Source organism: Monodon monoceros, unplaced genomic scaffold (assembly GCF_005190385.1).
Source record: "Monodon monoceros isolate NGI ecotype Baffin Bay Population unplaced genomic scaffold, NGI_Narwhal_1 Super_Scaffold_16, whole genome shotgun sequence".
Taxonomy (NCBI): Eukaryota; Metazoa; Chordata; class Mammalia; order Artiodactyla; family Monodontidae; genus Monodon; species Monodon monoceros.
In genome coordinates, this window is record NW_021703772.1 from 7127475 (window position 1) to 7148069 (window position 20595).

Here is a 20595-nt window from a genome sequence, read left to right on the forward strand (position 1 = left end):
CATTCCTGGGGGGAGGGTGTCATTCCTCATGGGGACCAGGTGCCACAGATGTTCTTGGATATTGACAATTTGCCCTCCAGGGCGTTAGCCCCGAGGTGCATTCCTGCCCATCCGCGCGACTCTTACTGCCATTTCCCCCACCTCCGCATGGTATTCAGAATTTAACATCTATCTACACGAATCACTTGAGGATCTTGTTTAAATGCTGATTCTGAACCAGTAGGTCTGAGCCTGATTCCCTGCGTTTCTAACATGCTCTAGGATGATGCAGATGTTGGTCCGTGGACCACACTTCGAGTAGCAAGGCTCTAGAGCAATGCTATCCAATAGAAATAAAACGTGAGCCTTACATGTGATTTCAAATTTTCTAGTAGCCACATTAAAAAGAATTTTCAAAATAATCAGGTGAAACTAATTTGATGATTAGGTTTTATTTAACCCAATACATCCCAAATATCAGGATTTCAATGGGCAATAAGTAACAAGCTATGAGATATATTACATTTTTTTCTTTTCTTAAAAAAAGGCCTTTGAAATCTGGGGTGTATTTTACACTTTGCCCATCTGAATCTGGACTAACCACATTTCATGTGCACGACTGCCACAGGCGGCCAGTGGCGGCTGCATTGCCCAGCTCTAGAGAATCTCCTGGGCTCTACCAGGTGGGGGAACAATGTCTCTTTCTCAGACCCCTGGGAACGGCACAGGGCTAAGAGGGTCGGAGGCAGGAGAGGGGCACCAGGAGGCAGTAGTGAGAAGACACTCATCAGCCAAAGGATGTATGGCCTGAAGCCGCCACGAGACTGGCAGTAGGAAGGAATTCTGGATGCATAAGGACTCCAAGCAACGATGCTATTATTATTATTATTATTATCACTCTCTGTTCTTAGGCAAGATTCCCAATAACTTTTCTTTACATTAAAAAGAAAAGAGATATAATTGACATACAACATTATATTAGCTTCAGGTGTACGCGATTTGATGTACATATTGCAAAATGATTACCACGATACGTCTGGTTAACATCTATCACTGCACATATTACAGTTTTTTTTCTTATCGTGAGAACTTTTAAGATCTACTCTCTTAGCGACTTTCAAATATGCAATACAGTGTTATTAACCATAGTTGCCAGGCTGTACATTACATCCTCAGGACTTATTTTGTCTTATAACTGGAAGTTTGTACATTTTGACTACCTTCACTTTTAAAGGGGATCACAGCACACTTAACATTGTGCGCTGTTCACTCTAGCTGACCAGGCATGATACTGTTATTGCCAAATTTTTGCAAATCTTTTCTCCCCCCAATACTGTAGGACTGCTGACATTTAAAGATAGCCTGAGCGAGTACTCAAAGTGCTTAAGATAAGGTCCTTAAGACTATTTTTAAGATACCAAATATATTACAGTTTCGAAAGTTAAATTTTAGAGAAACACATAATACAGTGACAGCTTCCCAAGAAGCAAGGCATGTTTCAAGGTCAGGGGATTTTATTTCTGTTTTATATTTTCAATTTGAACTTCCTCACCCTTACTTGCTACTTTCCTAAAAGAAAAAGCAGAGACAACAAATACTGATCTGCAGGAATCCTTCCTTCTTAATACAGAAAAAAGAAGACTTAACTCAGAGAGTAATTTTGTGGTCCAAGCCGGGCCGTGTAAACCACAGGACCTCGTGCTGCACTCAGATTGGAAATGTGCTTATTTCTCCATTTCTCTCAGGACACGCTACTTGATTTATCTTTCTGCTTCTTCCTGTGTAACCATTTTCATCATGGGGTCCAAATTTGTTCACCCATGCCAGCAGGAATAAACCCTTTTAGGTGCAAAGCGTGGGGCTGAAGGGTGCAGACAGCTGAGTGTGGTGTGGGGATGGGGAGTGCTGGGGGAGGTGGCCCTGGCCACCTGGGGGCCAGAGACTGTCACAGGCCTGGGGCTCCGTGATTTCACTCAGTCCACCTCAAGATTGAGGAGGGGGTGTGGGGAAGGAAGGAGAGTTTCTAAGTTCTCCTCCACCTCCAGTATGCAAAATTTGCCTTTAAAATAGCCATTTCCCTCTGACACATGCAATGAAGGAAGCTCTTCTTGTTCACTGCTTCCATTTCCCCTTTTCTCTCACCCCCAGCAAAGGTCCTGCTTAGCTTGAAAGGGGACCTTTTTAGGTTTAAAGAGGCTGCCTGGTTTAAACTCCTCCCCTGAAAGAAGTGAACCACACATCTCTTGGCACTGCTTGGATAGAGCAAGTATTTATACTTGTACAAGCTCATCGATACCAAAAACCTGGACTAGTCATTATCTTTCAAAAGGCTTCATGGTCCCAGTGGTCCTGGGAACAGGAGCATTCTCATTGCTGGGAGCTTAGGAGGGATATTTTTAGCCTTAATTACATATCCCTGAGATGCTTTTCTTTCCAGCTTGCTTTTCTTTTCTTTTTGCGCAACTCTCAAGGTGCTCTGAGGGAGACAGAAATGACAGCTGGCAGACAAGCTCTGTGTCCTTAGCCTGGGAGTCAGCTTGCAGAAGAGCAGCCTCGGGGCAGGTGGAGCCTGGAGCATCTCCTGATGAACCTGCAGCCCCTCCACCCAAGCTCCCCCGCTGCCTTTACCTCATCCCAGACCCGTCCTGCTGCACCCACTGCGCCCCTGCCGCAGAGCAGATTATGAAACGGCTGCCCCCCATCACTCCCCTCTCCTCTCCGTTGATGTCACTGCTATAGAAGGAATCATAGAATTCTAGAGCATGCAGGCATTTGGAGGTCTCTAGTCTACTCCCCTCCTTTTACAGGTGAAGAAATGAAAGCCATGCCTCCCTGCTCATACTATAAATTTACACCTCATTCAAAAGTTTGGCAAATACTACTCGAGCACCTACTCTGTACCAGCTGCTCTTCTAGGAGCTGCAGACACAGGGGTGAGCAAGACAGATGAAGTCTTAGCTCCCCTGGGTCTTCCATCCTCATGGTGGAGACAGATGACAAATGAGTAGGCCAATAAATCACAAAGACAGTCGCCATGGTGGCCAGAACAGTAGCCCCTCAAGGACACCCACTTCCCCATCCCTGGAACCTGTGAAGGTGTTTTGTTATGGGTTGTGGGGGAATTAAGATGCACAGGGAATTAAGGTTGCTAATGTACTGGCCTTGAGATAGGAGGATTATCTTGAGTTATTTAGGTGGACCCAATCGAATCTCTTGAGTACTGAGAGGTAAATTGGAGCACCACTTTCAAGCCAAGTCCAGTTGGGCCTTTCAGTTAATGAGTGGTCATGAAGGCTGCCCTGGGCTGGGCTCTAGGGCAGACACAGAGGCAAATGAGACCCTCACCTTGTTCCCGAGGTACCCACAGTTCACAGGGGTAGACAGCCAGGGCTGAGCACCACCCCACATGGCAAGGGCTTGGTAGTAGGAAGAGGGGAAGTGACTGGGAGCATAGAACAGAGGGTGATGAGTTTTTGGAGCGTGGGCTGGGACATTCATTTCCTCCTATTGAAGGGGAGCTCTTTTTGCTGTAGAAGATTCCTAAAACACCTCTACTTCAAGCTCTAGACCTGGGGTTCAGGGGATCATCTTGCTAACTGCTTGCCATCGGTCTCTAAACTGAATGTCCCGTGAGGGCAGGGACTGTGCCCAACTAATATGTGCTGAATGAGTGAGGATGAATAAATGGATGTGGGGCATCTCAGCTAAGTCATTCTGGAACATGGACAGGAGGTACCGCTGTAACACTGCCTGGACTGAACTTAACAGGAGGGTCATCTTGAGCCTCATTCAAGAAGGTTAATGGCTCAAATGCTACACAACTCACAGCTGGTTCCAAGGCTGGGTCCAACCTTCAGTGGTTGGGAAAGCAAAGGCCAGTAGCCGAACATGGCGGCAGCGTCAGATTTAATCTGGCGCTCACCCTCCAGCCAGGAGGCCCCATTGGACTCCTCCATGACTAACAGCCAAGCCAAGGAGGGGGGGGTGGCCTTGCCCTTAAGCCACAGCATGGCGGGTCAGGTGATATCCCTATTCTGTCACTGACCAGTTGTATGAACCGAGCAAACAGTGTTATCCCACCTGAGCCTTAGTTTCCTTGTGTTTAAAATGGGAGTACTGTTAAGAATACCTCCCTCCCAGGATTAAAGAATGTATATTAAGTGCCTGGCTCCTAAGAAGGTCTCAATAAATGGGGACAATGGTGAAAAGAGATAAGGTAAGCCCCGGGGCGGGTCGGTTATAGGACCTTCCCTGGCCCCTCTGGTGTCCTCAAGTTCTCTCTCACTGCTGCCCAGAGGGACCCCCGGGACCAGCCCCTGCCCTGAGCGCCTGCATCTGTCTTCCCCAGTTCTTCAACTGGCCCAAAGAGCAGACATAGGACTCAAGTGGGTCCTCATACAAAGAGGACAGAGGGGCCTGAGCTTGGCACCTCCATCCCCTCCCCACTCCTGGGCCGTGATCTGGGGCCAGTCAGGATTCCTGGCCACTTATTCTTCTTTCCAAGTCCTCCTGCACTATCATGTACCAGTCTCAGGACTCCTGAATCTTTTGTGTCCCCAAGTGTCAGCACTTTCTCCCTCCCCTGAGCCTGGCGTCCTCAGTCCGCAGGCCTGGGCTTCTGCCTGCATAGTTCTGCCTGGGTGTTGCTTAGCTGACTGGCCTCCGTGCCTCTCTCCCCACTTCCTAGTTATCGTAAAACCATCACTCATTGGGTTACACACGTGTCTGGCACTGCGTGCTTCACATAAACCATCTCTGGTCCTGGAAATCTCCCTACGTGAGTAATGTCATTTTCCCCATATTTCAGATGAGGAACTGGGGGCTGGAGAGAATAAGACCCAGAGGAAGGCTTCTCTCAATCCTCTGCTACAGGAACTAGTAAAACATCCTGGGAAGCATCTGACATCATCACATGGATGTGAAAAGGCAAGGTCTTTCTGACCCAGAAGTGAAAATCCACAAGAAGAAAATGGGAAAGATGAACAGACAACAGCACCAGTTAAAGAGGGAGCTCAGCCAATAATGCAGGCTGGCTCCAACACAGAAAACTCCGTGGTGACATTAAAATCCACATTGGAGGGAGTGACAGCAAAACGAAGACTGTGGAACAGAGAACCTGCCCAGGATGCAGGCAATTGACAAGGAATGAAAAACGAGTGCCAAGTCAGTAGATATGGTGGATAGTGTGGACCCAGTTAAGAATGATAACAGCAGCAAGGGCAAATCAAGTCCTAATTTTAAGTGAAACACATAGTCGTTCTACATTCTTTTTTTTTTTGTGGTACACGGGCCTCTCACTGTTGTGGCCTCTCCCGTTGTGGAGCACAGGCTCCGGACGCGCAGGCTCAGAGGCCATGGCTCACGGGCCTAGCCGCTCCGCGGCATGTGGGATCTTCCCGGACCGGGGCACGAACCCGTGTCCCCTGCATCGGCAGGCGGACTCCCAACCACTGCGCCACCAGGGAAGCCCCGTTCTACATTCTTAAGGGTGTCAGCAGAATTAATTCATTCAGTAAATATCTACTGAGTGCCCACTATATGCCAGGAACAGTTCTAAGACTGGCAGTACAAAAATCAATTAATAAGTATATAAAGTCAGGTACTTACAAGTGCCATGAAGAAGATAAAGGAAGGTAAGGGGTTCGGGAGCTGTAGGTGGGTGGCACGAAGCAGGCAGATATTTTTATGGAGTAATTAGGGATTCTTTTCTTCTCTTTTCTTTTTTAAAACATCTTTATTGGAGTATAATTGCTTTACAATGGTGTGTTAGTTTCTGCTGTATAACAAAGTGAATCAGCTATACATATACATATATCCCCACATCTCCTCCCTCTTGCATCTCCCTCCCACCCTCCCTATCCCACCCCTCTAGGTGGTCACAAAGCACTGAGCTGATCTCCCTGTGCTATGCGGCTGCTTCCCACTAGCTATCTATTTTACGTTTGGTAGTGTATATAAGCCCATGCCTCTCTCTCACTTCGTCCCAGCTTACCCTTCCCCCTCCCCGTGTCCTCAAGTCCATTCTCTACGTCTGCGTCTTTATTTCTGGGATTATTTTCTTAGAGGAAAGACTCTCTTCCGTTGGGTAGCTTTAAGTAGCCTCTTAATGTACTAAGGTTAGACCCAGAACCTGATCTTGAGAGCAAAGTTGAGGGAAGACGCTAAACCATTCTGCAAGAAGCAAGTAGTTGCTAAAATATTGATTGGTTTTTATGCTTTTTCTGGTTAGAGCTGGAGAAAGGGATATCGACCCCTAGGATGTGGGGCATGGAGACAAGTCATTGCAAGTGTCTGAGCGGGATTGGAGTGGTCCTGGCAACACGGCGCAGGCCACGGCTGAAGAGAGGGGAGAGTCGGGGATATGAGTGTCAGACCGTGGATTATGAGCTTCTGGTGCAGTGAAACTTGACGTTCAGTTAAAAATTTTCTTTTTCTCTTTTGAAATTCCCCTAGGATAGGCCAAACGTTTGCATATTAAGGTACTTTTTGCTGCAGGTAACAGAGAACCCCAATTCAACTACTTGAACAAAAAGGAATTAATTATCTCATAAACAGGAAGTCTAGAGGCCAGGCAATGACCAGGCTGGTTAATTCTGCTTGGTTAATTCAATGGCATCATTGAGGACCCAGGTTCATTTCATCTTCCTGCTCTGTCCTCTGCATACTGGCCTCACTTTCCAGCTACTTCCCCTCCTGGTTGCAAGATGGCAGCAGCAGCCCCAGCTATCCCATCCTACGACAGCTTCCAAAGGTAGAAAAGGGACCATTTCATCCTTGGGTCTCCTTCTAAGACAAAAGAAACCTTTACCAGAAGCCCCGTGGAACACTTCCCTTCACATCTCATTGGTTACTAGTGCATCCTACTCCTATCAATTACGTTATATTACATTATCCCTGTACCTAAACCCACCAACCACAGCTAGTGCTGGTCTCCATGTGGGCTCTGCTTCGGGCAACAAAGAGGAAATGGTCCCATGTCCTGTGGCAAGGTGGACTAGAAGTCTTGGAGCATGAGAAGCAGGGACAACATGGCCAGCGGGGAGGGGGGAAGAGTAAAGACAGTCATTTGGAGGTAGAGAGGGCAAATAGAAACCAGAAGAGCTGGAATAAAGACTTACTCAAGGGACTTCCCTGGTGGTCCAGTGGTTAAGACTCTGTGTTCCCAATGCAGGGGGCCCGGGTTCAATCCCTGGTCAGGGAACTACGTCCCACATACCACAACTAAATATCTCGCATGCCACAGCTAAGACCCGGCACAGCCAAATAAATAAATTAAAACAAAACAAAACAAAAAACCCCACAAAACTTACTCAAAGACCAAACAGAAGAAAAGTCTTCTGAGCCAAAGAAAGACCCAGGTTTGCAAAGCGAAAAGGCTGAACACATTCCCAGAACTACTGATGAAAGAAAAATGACAAGGGTGGTAAAGAATCCCCACACAAAAAAAGGAAAAAGCCTGGTTCCCTATAATGGGACTGGTACCAGCTTGACCTTGGATTTTGTATCTGGGGCTATTTGTAACTCATAAATTTCTGAAGGCAGTAGAACACCACCTCTATAGAATTTTGAGGGGAAATTCGGTCCCCAAGAATTTCATCTCCATCAAATTTCCTTTTCAATCTGAAGGCAACTGGAAAATGTTTTGAGATATTCAGAAGCTTGGAAAACAGACCTGTCCTTGTTCTACAGCAGGTTAAACTAAAATGAACTGAGATGAAATTACATTAAAATGCACGCTTCTAGAATGTGGCAGCGATGGCCTAAAGGGACTGCTTGGCCTCTGTGGAGCCTGCCGGGCCCCCTGCCGCAGAGTCCTGTGACGTGGCCCCGGCCGTGTATGGCTTCTGTCGCCTGTGCCTCTTCTGCTCCCTCTTGTGCAATGTCAGGAAGTGTGTTCTCGAGCCACATCCTTCGCCCGGCAGCTCAGACGGAATCTTTACTTCACTTGGTGACCACTCAGAACAATCGCAGCTGCCACCCTCTTCCTGAGCTCAACCGTCAACCCTCCTGGACACTTGTGACGGAACGGCTTTTAGAAAGTTGTTTTGTTTTCTCTCTCCAAAAGCCACACTGCCCAGAGCAACGTGACAGCCACCATCGGGGAGCAGGAACTGAGTCATGAGTCTCTCACCCGAACAGCTCAAAGCGCCGGGGTTTTCTTCTAAATGGGGAAAGGAGACCGAGAGTCTATGAGGCTCATGGTTTCCAATTCCCTCTTCACCTAAACTTGCCTTAAAACCTGTGCGTGTTCCGGTCTTGATTTCAACAGTCAATATCCTGCGTAGAACCTCAACGCTGAGAAAAGACAGGGAGATTGTAGTGAATGTATCGCTGTGATGGGGGGCCAGGGGCAGTTGTTATTTTCTGCTTTATTCTTCCTGGTAGGAAGGATGTGAGAAAAACAGCAAGAGTTGAAGGGTCGTAGGAATGGAGCCGAAGGGCCCCATCCACTTGGACTGTGGCGTCGGGCAGTTTACGTGACAGCCCTCGGCCCTCCCCTCAGTTCTGCTCAAGCTGGCCCATCAGGACTGCACGTCCCGCCTTGAACTTGGGCCTTGATGTCCCAGGGAGGAGGGTCATTGCAAAAGGCAGTGGGAGCCTCACAGTTCATTCCAGGGAGCGCCACTTCCCTGTCCACGGCGGGGAGGGAGTCTGGGCCTTATGAGAAACCCACACTCTCGGTGCGGGAAACTCAAGGCTGAGGGACTGGGCGCACCCGCCTTCCTCTGGCCTCACAGGGTGGCGCTCAGAGCCCTGCCCACCCCCAGCACTGGCAGCTCAGCCTCCAGTCTGGAAGATTCTCAGGGTCAAGGGTGGCTGTTGAACAGCTACTTAACAAATACACGGGCTGCTGAGAAAACTGTGGAAATCCACAGCCCAAGAAGCAGAGCTGAGGGAGCCTGACTGCCACGAAACCTGCCCCCTTCCTGCCACCCCTAGTCACTGCCTAGAACCTTCTAGAACACCGCCTGTGTCCCTTCCCCTCCCCTTCTCTGCTGCCTCTGTGCCCCACGCCTGTTTCCATCTTTTCTTCTGTCAGAACTGCCCACCCCACTCACCTGTACCCCTCCCTCGTTCTTCCTTCACTTTTTCTTCCTCCCTCTTAGCTTTCTCTTTCCTTCTCTCCTTTTCCCTCTTTCATTCGGTCCTTCCTTCTTTCCTGTCTCTTCATTGTCTTTCTCCTTCTCTTTCCATCCCATTTCCCGCCATTCTTCCCTCCTCCCTCAGTGGAGCACGAGGTAGAACTGACTTATGCTGGTTCACAGATGCCATCATCCCGTTGGAGGTCTGTTCCCTCTCACAGCAAATAAAGACGGTAACGGCCATGCAGCTCCCTGACGCCAGCCACTCCCCGGGGCTGGGTATTTTACACGCACCCTGGGAGGCATGTGTGTGATTCCCACTTTCCAGTAGGGTCACACTCTCACCCAAGGCCGCATGGCTGGCACAATCTTGACTTGAACCAGCTGGGAACAGGGTGGTCTGCTTGAGTTCCAGGTGCCTCACTGATTTAGCCCAAAGGCCAAATGTTACGTGTGATCAAATGTTATCAATATTTACAACGGTGGCAGGAAAAGAGGGCTCTCCCTTTGAGAGGCTACCTCTCCCTGTCTCCCTGTCCTCCTGGGGCAGAGTCTGTCCTTCTCTAAGGGATTCAACACCTAGCTGGGTTTGGACACACTTTATGGGGTCCAAGAAAGACGGCTTAGCTGGGCAGGTCTGGAGACGGGGCCCGAGGCCTTGCTTCTGCAGGGCTCAGCCACGTCCATGCTTAAAGCACGGGGGTTGAATGAAGTTACAGCTTACACAGTTCCCTCCCATCTCTGATTTTTTGTAAGTCAGAGAAAGGTGGAGTGAGAACGAAGTAACCAGGCGTCAGGATCGCTCCCCTTCCTGAGCCTCATGGACTGTCACGGGCCACAACCCGCGGCCAACTTCACGAGGTCGCTCTGCAAGAAACGAAGACCGAGTGGCTCTTTGGTTTTGTCAAAAAGCCAGAGGCCCCCGTGAGAAGAGCTATAAGGTAATTAGAAAAAGATGAAAGCTTTTGCTGCTTCACTTGGCAACGTTTCAGGCCAGATTCTTATTCGGAGAGCCTCCTATTCTGGTAGCACCAAACAGATTCAGGTGTAAGGAGTGAGTTATTTAGAAACTGTGGCTAAGCTCAGAAAAGAGTATGAGGTTTTGCCTCAACATGAAAAGAGGAACTGGATTTAAAATAAACCCCGAACGGTAACTGCTGGAGCTCGACAACCCGGAGACTCGGCCTAGCAGTGCGCGTGCGTTAACCTGCTCGCTGGTGCACAGCTACTCTGATCATCTCGTGAGGTGTTGTATTTTTATAGGAAGGCGTATCCTTAGGAGTGAAAATTGCCTAGGTCCCCCGGCTCCCTGTCCCCCGGTTACCTGGCATTGGCCACCAAGGAGGTCCCGGGCCCAGTGCCGGGGTCGGGGGCAGACCCGTCTAGCAGGGTGCCAGCTCTTCTGTGACACCTGCCTGCCCACCACCCTGGCTGAGCGTGGGCCTCAGGTAACCATGCTCTGTCCCCACAACTCTACCCCCTTCTACGAGCCGTGGGCGGGCCCCTGCTCCAAGGCAGCTGATTCATTCACAGACCTGAAAGGGCCCCTGCAGACAAGTTGTTGATGGGGCCGAGCCAACCGTATTCCCTCTTGGGACTGGCAACTCAGGAGTGAGCCTGTTGGTGGGGAAGGGCAGACCCACTGAGAAGGGCTGAGTCGTGGCAGGTAGCACCTGGGTTGCAGGGCCCCAACCATTCTGGTCCCAGGCCCCAGCCTTCTCCCTCCTTGCACCAAGCATCTCCACCAGGGCCGCCCGCCCCCCTTGCATAAGTTAGCCAAAGCGAGTCTCTGTTCTTTTCAACCCCCAAAGCCTGATGAGGCCCCAGCTGCTGCAGGACTGGCAGCCGTTCCCAGGAACATGCAATGTCACAGCAGCAAGAGGTAAAGGCCAGAGGGAACAGACCTAGACGCAGTCTAGACGTAGACAAGCCGTGCGTACAAACTCTATAGAAGTCACAAAGGCATGTCTTTTCCAGCTTAAGGCCTAGTCATACTTAAATTCTTCTTCCCTTTGAAGGAATAGAAGAAAACCACAAGGGGAAAAAAGATCAAAAGCACCAACTAACTTTTAACTTAAGAGAGTTTAGACTCCTTTCAGCAAACCACCTATCAAGGACGCCAACCTTTGTGGGAAAGTTCATGCAGTCCTAGACTTGGAAAAAATTCGAGGCCATTGAGCCCCACTGCCTGCCCCAGGCAGGCCTCCCTTCAGGCGGCCTCATCCCTGACGGGTGAGGAGCCCATAGGAGAGGCAGCCATCCCACTGATGAGTGGTTGCCAAGTCTTGAAAGAACCGTCCAATATTAAGGTACCAACATTTGTCCCTGGTGCCAAGGCTGAGACATGGGGGCATCCTAGACTATCCAGAAACATTCAAATGGATGTTCTTTAGATACCAGTGCAGAGGCACGTATGTACAGGAAGGACGAAGAAGCCAGAAGCAGCGCTCAGCCTGACCTCTAGGACATGAAGCAATTCTGCTTGAGCCCAAACTTGCATCCCCAGGGAAGCCCTGCAGCACAGCCCCAGCTTCCGAGAAGGCAGCATCGTGATCACCTGGGTTGGCTCATGCATGGCCCCGAGGTCTCTGTCTCTGTCCCAAGTGGCTCACTGAAATGATTTCTTTGATCCCCATAAATAGTCTCCCAGAAACTTTCTACTCAACACAACTCCCTCTTGACACATTTCCAGTGACTTGTGCCCCAGGGACCTGCCTGTTGTCCTGCCCTTGATTCCAGCTCCGTCTGTACCGCTGCATCCGAGTTCTGCACGAAATGCATTGTTCCCTTCACCTCCGGAATCAGTGATTACACGCCACCTCGCCCCTTCCACCTCTACTTTCTTTTCAACTAAACCCCACAGACTCTGTCGCTGCTTCTCCATGACATGGTGTCCCAACCCTTCTCTATCCTGGCTGCTCTGCTTGGCACGTGGGTGGGGCACTCTGCCTGTGGGTGCCTCTCACGAAGGGCCCAAGAGCTGAGTGTGACTCCTCTGCTCCCACCGTGGACACCGAGAGCATCACCCCATTTTTCCTGCCCACCCCCTGCTCTCTTGGTGCAGCCAGATTACATATAGCTCCCCTGGCCTCCACATCACTCGGTTGTCATGCATTGTGGTCACACAACACCCGTGGTGTTTGTCATGCAAACTGTATGGAAGGTGGTCTTCCCGGACTTGGCGCACCTAGTATGGCTTTCTTTAAACTTTTTTTCTTTCTTTTTTGGCCACGTTATACTGCTTGCAGGATCTTAGTTCCCTGACTAGGGATCGAGCCCCGGGGCCACGGCAGTGAAAGCACCGAGTCCTAACCACTGGGCTGCCAGGGAATTCACTGTTTAACCTTTAATGCAAGTTCTGCACGTTTGGACTTTACACGGTGAAATCAGATGCCAAGAGCATCAGCCTCTGACGGAACAGATCTCCACAAATTGAAAGATATTATCTCATGCTAATCCTTAGGGCAGTCTTCTAGCCCCTCAGAAACTACGATCTGTTCTCCCACAAGTACCCTCCCTTCTCTCCTTCCTGGCCCACTTACTGTCACGCATTTGAATGCGCTGAAGAAAACAACCAACAAGCCACAGTCACTTGTCCTTGGTCTCTGAGTATCCTTCTTTCTGTTATTTCACCTTCACACCCATGAACACAGATAACATCTGCTGTGTCTGCTCCATCATGTCCCGGGGCGGGTCCCTTTGCAGGGTCACAGTCTACCCGCTAAGCAACGCCACCCAGGTTCTTCTAGGAGAAAGACAAGCCCCCATGTCTAGGCGGCTTGGGGCACCTGCTTTCTTCCCTTCTTCCTCTTTTTCACTCCTTCCCTGCCAATATACGTTCCAGTCAGGGTCAGATTTCAAAGTTTATAAAAGACTTACCTGAACAGTGAATTTATCATCTTCATTGGGCAGAATCCTGTAAGTGTAAACGCAATTCCGGTACCTGAAATAGACCAAATGCTGAATTAGAACCTATGCATTCCTTTTTCTGGACATCAAGCAATCCTGGGCAAAGTCAGGGCTGCTTGTCCACTCCCCATCCCCCCAGCACTCAAGGAGCCTCAGGAAAAGGCGGGTGGGATCTTTGGGACGTGATTTATGTTGGCGCTTGACAGCTAGCTGTGTGGTCTGATTTAGAGGAGTCCGCCATCTGAAAGGGCTTCCTAAACCTCTGGGCTGTCATGTTGGCCAAATGAATGGAGCCAGAAGGGGTGTTTCAAGAAGAAATGAGACTCCAGTGGGGCTGAGCATGGCGGGAACATGCCGAATGGGTGGTGGGCACTGCCACAGAGGGGCGGCACTGGCAGGGCAAAGCTCAGTCAGCTTTGGACGGAGCTCCCCTATCCCCTGTGGCTGCCTCTCCTGGAGACTTTGCCCCATGGGTTCATTCTCCCAAAGACCAGCCACCATCCCTTCAGAGACCCAGATTTTCCCAGCAGCAGGTGGGTGAGCCTTAGGGTTGCTTCTAACGCAGAAGTGCAAGGAATTTCGGATTCTCTTTTCTTTCCAGAAGCTCAACCTTCCTCTGGTCCAGAGGTCTCCAATGTGAGAAGGAAGAAGAGCTACTTTTTATTCTCCTAAAAGCTTTGAGAGGAAGTGGGAGTTGTCAAGTCTGACCACCTTGGGAAAGGGGTCCATTGGTGGGTGGTCCAGGTGGGGGACCCAGCCTACAGAAGCCTGGTGACAGCAGATGGCCACGGAGGTCCACTGGCTCGGCTGCCGAGCCCACAGGCATAAGGAGTTTGGGAGAACGTTACTTGGGTCTTACACTCTCAGTTGAAATGGCTGGTCTGTTCTCTCACCCACCATAACCTCCCTGCCCCCATTTCCCCCACTTGGGATTCTCACAGACCTTGAAAACTTGCCCATCCCTGCTGGACCCCCAGGCAGGGGCCACACTCCAGCTCACAGATGCTCATGTTGTTTCTGTGATCAAGGAGATGATTCAGTACAAAAGTTTCATTCATTTAACCCCTCCTATGTGCCCAGTCCTAAACATTTATGTTATTGTTTAACTAGATTTTAAAATTATACACTAATTTAAAAAATTTAAGACCACATGGAAAGATATAAAATGAAAAATAAATGTCTCCTTCCCCGGCTCCTGTGAGTTCCTTAGAGTTCCTACTCCTTCTTGTAAATCATTCCAAAATGTTTAAACATACACACAGACTTATATATGCATATCTTTTAAATGCAAATAACATCATACTATATACGTTGTTCTGAAATTTGATGTTTTTCACCAAAAAAAATTAGCAATCTGCCTAAGTCACGTTCTACCATGTGGCCATGCCATTGTTCATTTTAGACTACAATGATGGACAGGTAGTTATTTGGGGCTTTTTACTATTATAAATAATGCTGCAGTGAACATCGCTGTTCCTACCTCTTGTGTACACTGGTGAATCCAGAGTTTTAGTTTCCCCACCAGTAAAAAGGGGAGAATGATAACACAACATCTACCTGTTGTGTAGATTAAGCATTTAGAAGAATGCCTGAAACACACTGAACACTACATGTGCTGACATTTCTTAGAGATTGTGGATAAATCACTAGAAGGAGAAGAGCTGGGCTGAAGGACGCAGGCACCTTATATTTTGATAGAGATGAACAATTGCCTTCCAATGAAGTTCTCACATTGTGTCTCCTGCTAACCGGATATGAAAGAGTCTATTTCCCCACACCCTGCCAACTGGCTGTTATCAGACATTTTAATCTTTTGCAAATCTGAGAGGTGAAAGAAAAATGATGGCTTGCTTTAATTTGCCTTTCTTTATGAGAAGGGTTGATGTGTTCTCATATGTTTCACTATTTGTATTTCTTTTCCCGTGAATTCCTTTTCATGTCTTTGTCTCACATTTTTTAAATCATCTTTTGCTTACTTATTCATAAGACTTTGAAATATACTACAATATATTTTGGAGTTATTTATTTTTAACAGTGTTTATTGATTTATTTTCTTTTTAGCTGTGTAGAAGTTTTACAATTTTAAGTAGTTAATTTTACAATTTTTAAAGCCTTTTGAAACAATGAATGTTGAAAGAAAGTTTTGGAGAATGTTTTGGGTAATTTCACTTCCTCATGTCTCTTCATTTCTCATAGGAAAATTTCCTCTCTTCCTCTGATCCCTTTAATTCCCGTCTTTCCACTCCCCTTCCTGTCTTTAGAGCCTGAACTGACACCACAATTGGCTTATCTCAGAGATGGCCAGGATGAATCCGTAGTTAGTTCCACCTCACCTCCTGCAGATGTTCCGGGAAGCAGGGAACCATCACAGACCCCAGCCTAACTCCCCCATCCCCATCCCCTGCAGCCTCAACCCTCTTTGCAGAGCCTGCCAGGCACACACGGAGGACAGCTGGAAGTCTGCTCTGCTCTTATCTTTCACTGCTTGTTCTCGTGACACTTCCTCCTGTAGATATGCAAATAAGGCCAGGGCGAGAACGGTGCCCTATTTGGGTGAGGGCAGCTAATTTTTTTTTAAACATCTTTATTGGAGTATAATTACTTTACAATGGTGTGTTAGCTTCTGCTTTATAACAAAGTGAATCAGTTATACATATACATATGTTCCCATACCTCTTCCCTCTTGCATCTCCCTCCCTCCCACCCTCCCTATCCCACCCCTCTAGGTGGTCACAAAGCACCGAGCTGATCTCCCTGTGCTATGCGGCTGCTTCCCACTAGCTATCTACCTTACGTTTGGTAATGTATATATGTCCATGCCTCTCTCTCACTTTGTCACAGCTTACCCTTCCCCCTCCCCATATCCTCAAGTCCATTCTCTAGTAGGTCTGTGTCTTTATTCCCATCTTACTCCTAGGTTCTTCTTTGTGGAAGAGATTGAACAGGCCCCAAACATCAGCTTGTAACCAGAAAGAAAGAAAGAATACAGAGTCACCAGGAAAGGCACAGAGACAGTGTACAGAACAGGAAGACCCTTTAGTTAATCAAGTGTGGCAGACAAGCCTTCATGGCTTTTTCAGAGATGTTCTAGCAACACTGAAACAAAGAAACAGCTCCATACTACTCAAACAGATGAGAATTCAAAAGCTAGCACAATGGGAAAAGAGGATACTTTCCCCTTAGATAGTAATATCTCAGCATCTCCAATGCATGGGGCCCACACGTCATCCCTGGGGCCAAATCAGTAGATCTTTAAGGGAAAGCATAGAGTATCACCGCCACCACCACCCCTGCCACACACAACCCTGGGGAGAGCATGCCATGGGGTGTTGGGGACTCTGCAGGGAGGTGGAGTGGGGCACCCCTTGGCCTCCTGCACTCACCAGCAGCTGCACTTCACCCTGGTCCTACACGCATAAACGTATACATGTACATACATGTGCATACAGATACATCACATATACACATAAGCACATACACATGCACACATATGCACCCACAAAATCTTACATGTAAAATGTTTAAAGTGAAGATTCCACAACTAAATCATCTTTGACAACTACTGCACTGGAACATAATCCAGACAATGGGCTCATTGGGGGCAATGGGTTCCATCCAGGCCTTTCCCACCTCTTTATGGTGATTTAGTAAAAATGTAGGGTGCTAACAACAGTCCTCAGCTGCCACTCCTTCTAGTGATTGGGTCACATTTCAGGGCGAGTGTGTTAGAAATGTTCCCTCTGGACACCCAGGTTGGGATGGTCCTGGGCCATCCCAGTCTCCCGTGTCCCTGGTCTGTATGAGATTATTCCACTCTCAAATGCAGTGGTACCTACAGCAAATTTCCCATGTGACTCCCAACAGCTGCTGGGTGACTACAGGTGCCTACACTGTTCCAAGTAGGAAGATGCTTCCCCCGGGAAGGGCACTTTCAAATCATGGTTTGGGAAGCTTTGCTCAAATGTAAAAGGATAAGCAAATGGAAATAGGAAGAAACTACTTCATGGCATTTTATTCATTCTCTCAGATAAAACTACTACTTCTGTGTGGCTCTTCCTAGCCAAATAACCACTGACAAGCATGCCCAGAAGCATCCTTTACTATGGTGAGCCCCATGGGGAGAGAAAGAGAGAGAGAGAGAGAAAAATCAAACTCTGAAATTCGAGAGCCTCATTAGTGTCTGTCTCACTCTGCTGATCGGCTTAGCATGTTCTATAACTGTTTTTTAAACTCCTTTGTAACTCATTATATTTCAGTTCTAATTTCTAATTGTTTGTACATGTTTTCTCTTTTTTTCTTGCTTGAGTGTTGCAAACATCTGGACAAGATGGGATGGGAGAACAAGGGTTGGAAACTCTGCATTCAAAAAAGCCACTTGGGGAGTCAAGATGGCAGACTAGGAGGATGTGTAATTCATGTATCCGCACAGCTAGGGCACCTACCAGGCACTGGTGGGGGACCATGGACACCTAAGGGGACAGGAGGAACCCCCAGTGACCAGTTGTTTCAATTATATTTTTATTTTTCCTAATATATTTTTTATCTTTCTAATTTTATTCTCTGATATTGTACTTATCCTTTTGTTTGTTTGTTTGTTTGTTTTGGGGTTTTTTTGTTTTGCTGTGCCAATCAGCTTGGATCTTGGTTCCCAGGCCGGAGGTCGGGCCTGAGCTCCTATGGTGGGAACTCCGAGTCCAAACCGCTGGACTAACAGAGAACCTCAGACGCCAGAGAATATTAATCAGAGGGAGGCTTCCCGGAGGTCCTCATCTCAGCACCAAGACACGGCTTTATCCAACTGCCTGCAAACTCCAGTGCTGGACGCCTCAGGCCAAACAACCAGTAAGAGAGGAACACAGCCCCACCCATCAAAAAAAAAAAAAAAGAAACGACAAAAAAATATGTTACAGACGAAGGAGACAGGTAAAAACCTACAAGACCAAATAAATGAGGACAAGATAGGTAACCTACCTGAAAAAGAATTCAGAGTAATGATAGTAAAGATAATCCAAAATCTCGGAAACAGAATGGAGAAAATACAAGAAACATTTAACAAGGATCCAGAAGAACTAAAGAGAAAACAAACAGTGATGAACAACACAATAACTGAAATTACAAGTACTCTAGAAGGAATCAATAGCAGAGTAACTGAGGCAAGGAACAGATAAGTGACCTGGAAGATAAAATGGTGGGAATAACTTCCAGGGAGCAGAATAAAGAAAAAAGAATGAAAAGAATTGAGGATTGAGAACTGAGTCTCAGGAACCTCTGGGACAACACTAAACGCACCAACATTCGCATTATAGGGGTCCCAGAAGAAGAAGAGAAAAAGAAAGGGACTGAGAAACTATTTGAAGAGATTATAGTTGAAAACTTCCCAAACATGAGAAAGGAAATAGCCACCCAAGTCCAGGAAGCGCAGAGAGTCCCATACAGGATAAACCCAAAGAGAAACATGCCAAGACATATATTAATCAAACTATGAAAAATTAAATGCAAAGAAAATATATTAAAAGCAACAAGGGAAAAGCAACAAATAACATACAAGGGAATCCCCATAAGGTTAACAGCTGATCTCTCAGCAGAAACTCTGCAAGCCAGAAGGGAGTGGCAGGACATATTTAAAGTGAGGAAAGGGAAAAACCTACAACCAAGATTACTCTACCCAGCAAGGATCTCATTCATATTCAACAGAGAAATTAAAACCTTTACAGACAAGCAAAAGTTAAGAGAATTCAGCACCACCAAACCAGCTTTACAACAAATGCTAAAGGAATTTCTCTAGACAGGAAAAACAAGAGAAGGAAAAAAGCCTACAAAAACAAACCAAAACAATTTATAAAATGGTAATAGGAACATACAAATCAATAATTACCTTAAATGTAAATGAATTAAATGCTCCAACCAAAAGACATAGACTGGCTGAATGGATACAGAAAAAAAGCCGTATGTATGCTGTCTACGAGAGACCCACTTCAGACCTAGGGACACATACAGACTGAAAGTGAGGGGATGGAAAGAGATATTCCATGCAAATGGAAATCAAAAGAAAGCTGGAGTAGCAATTCTCATATCAGACAAAATAGACTTTAAAATAAAGACTATTACAAGAGACAAAGAAGGACACTACATAATGATCAAGGGATCAATCCAAGAAGAAGATATAACAATTGTAAATATTTATGCACCCAACATAGTAGCACCTCAATACATAAGGCAAATACTAACAGCCATAAAAGAGGAAATTGACAGTAACACAGTAATAGTGGGGGACTTTGACACCCCACTTTCACCCATGGACAGATCATCCAAAATGAAAATAAATAAGGAAACATAAGCTTTAAATGATACATTAAATAAGATGGACTTAATTGATATTTATAGGACATTCTATCCAAAAACAACAGAATACAATTTCTTCTCAAGTGTGCATGGAACATTCTCCAGGATAGATCATATCTTGGGTCACAAATCAAGCCTTGGTAAATTTAAGAAAATTGACGTCATATCAAGTATATTTTCCGACCACAACGCTATGAGACAAGATATCAGTTACAGAAAAAAACTGTAAAAAGTACAAACACATGGAGGCTAAACAATATGCTACTAAATAATTAAGAGATCACTGAAGAAACCAAAGAGGAAAACAAAAAATACCTAGAAACAAATGACAATGAAAACACGATGACACAAAACCTATGGGATGCAGCAAAAGCAGTTCTAAGAGGGAAGTTTATAGCAGTACAATCCTACCTCAAGAAACAAGAAAAATCTCAAATAAACAACCTAACCTTACACCTAAAGCAATCAGAGAAAGAAGAACAAAAAAACCCCAAAGTAGCAGAAGGAAAGAAACCATAAAAATCAGATCAGAAATAAATATAAAAGAAATGAAGGAAACAATAGCAAAGACCAATAAAACTAGAAGCTGGTTCTTTAAGAAGCTAAACAAAATTGATAAACCTTTAGCCAGGCTCATCAAGAAAAAAAGGGAGAGGACTCAAATCAACAGAATTAGAGATGAAAAAGAAGTAACAACTGACACTGCAGAAATACAAAGGATCATGAGACATTACTTCAAGCAACACTATGCCAATAAAATGGACAACCTGGAAGAAACGGACAAATTCTTAGAAAGGGATAACCTTCCAAGACTGAACCAGGAAGAAGTAGAAAGTATGAACAGACCAATCACAAGTAATGAAATTGAAACAGTGATTAAAAATCTTCCAACAAACAAAAGGACCAGATGTCTCCACAGGAGAATTCTATCAAACATTTAGAGAAGAGCTAACACCCATTCTTCTCAAACTCTTCCAAAAAATTGTGGAGGAAGGAACACTCCCAAACTCATTCTATGAGGCCACCATCATCCTGATACCAAAACCAGACAAGGATGTCACAAAAAAAGAAAACTACAGGCCAATATCACTGATGAACATAGATGTAAAAATCCTCAGCAAAATACTAGCAAACAGAATCCAACAGCACATTAAAAGGATCATACACCATGATCAAGTGGGATTTATCCCAGGGATGCAAGGATTCTTCAATATACGTAAATCATTCAACGTGTAACCCCTATTAACAAACTGAAGAATAAAAACCATATGATCATCTCAAT

The 20595-nt window shown here is 46.5% G+C and overlaps 1 protein-coding gene across 1 annotated transcript in view; it reads right to left on the reverse strand.

The window, feature by feature from the left end:
* The window catches only part of INPP5D (inositol polyphosphate-5-phosphatase D), a 130258-nt gene that overhangs the window by 95823 nt on the left and 13840 nt on the right, over positions 1-20595 (reverse strand). Inside the window, exon 2 of the mRNA XM_029225078.1 lies at positions 12942-13005. Within this exon, the coding sequence (XP_029080911.1) occupies positions 12942-13005 (64 nt within the window). The remainder of the gene's footprint in view (positions 1-12941; positions 13006-20595) is intronic.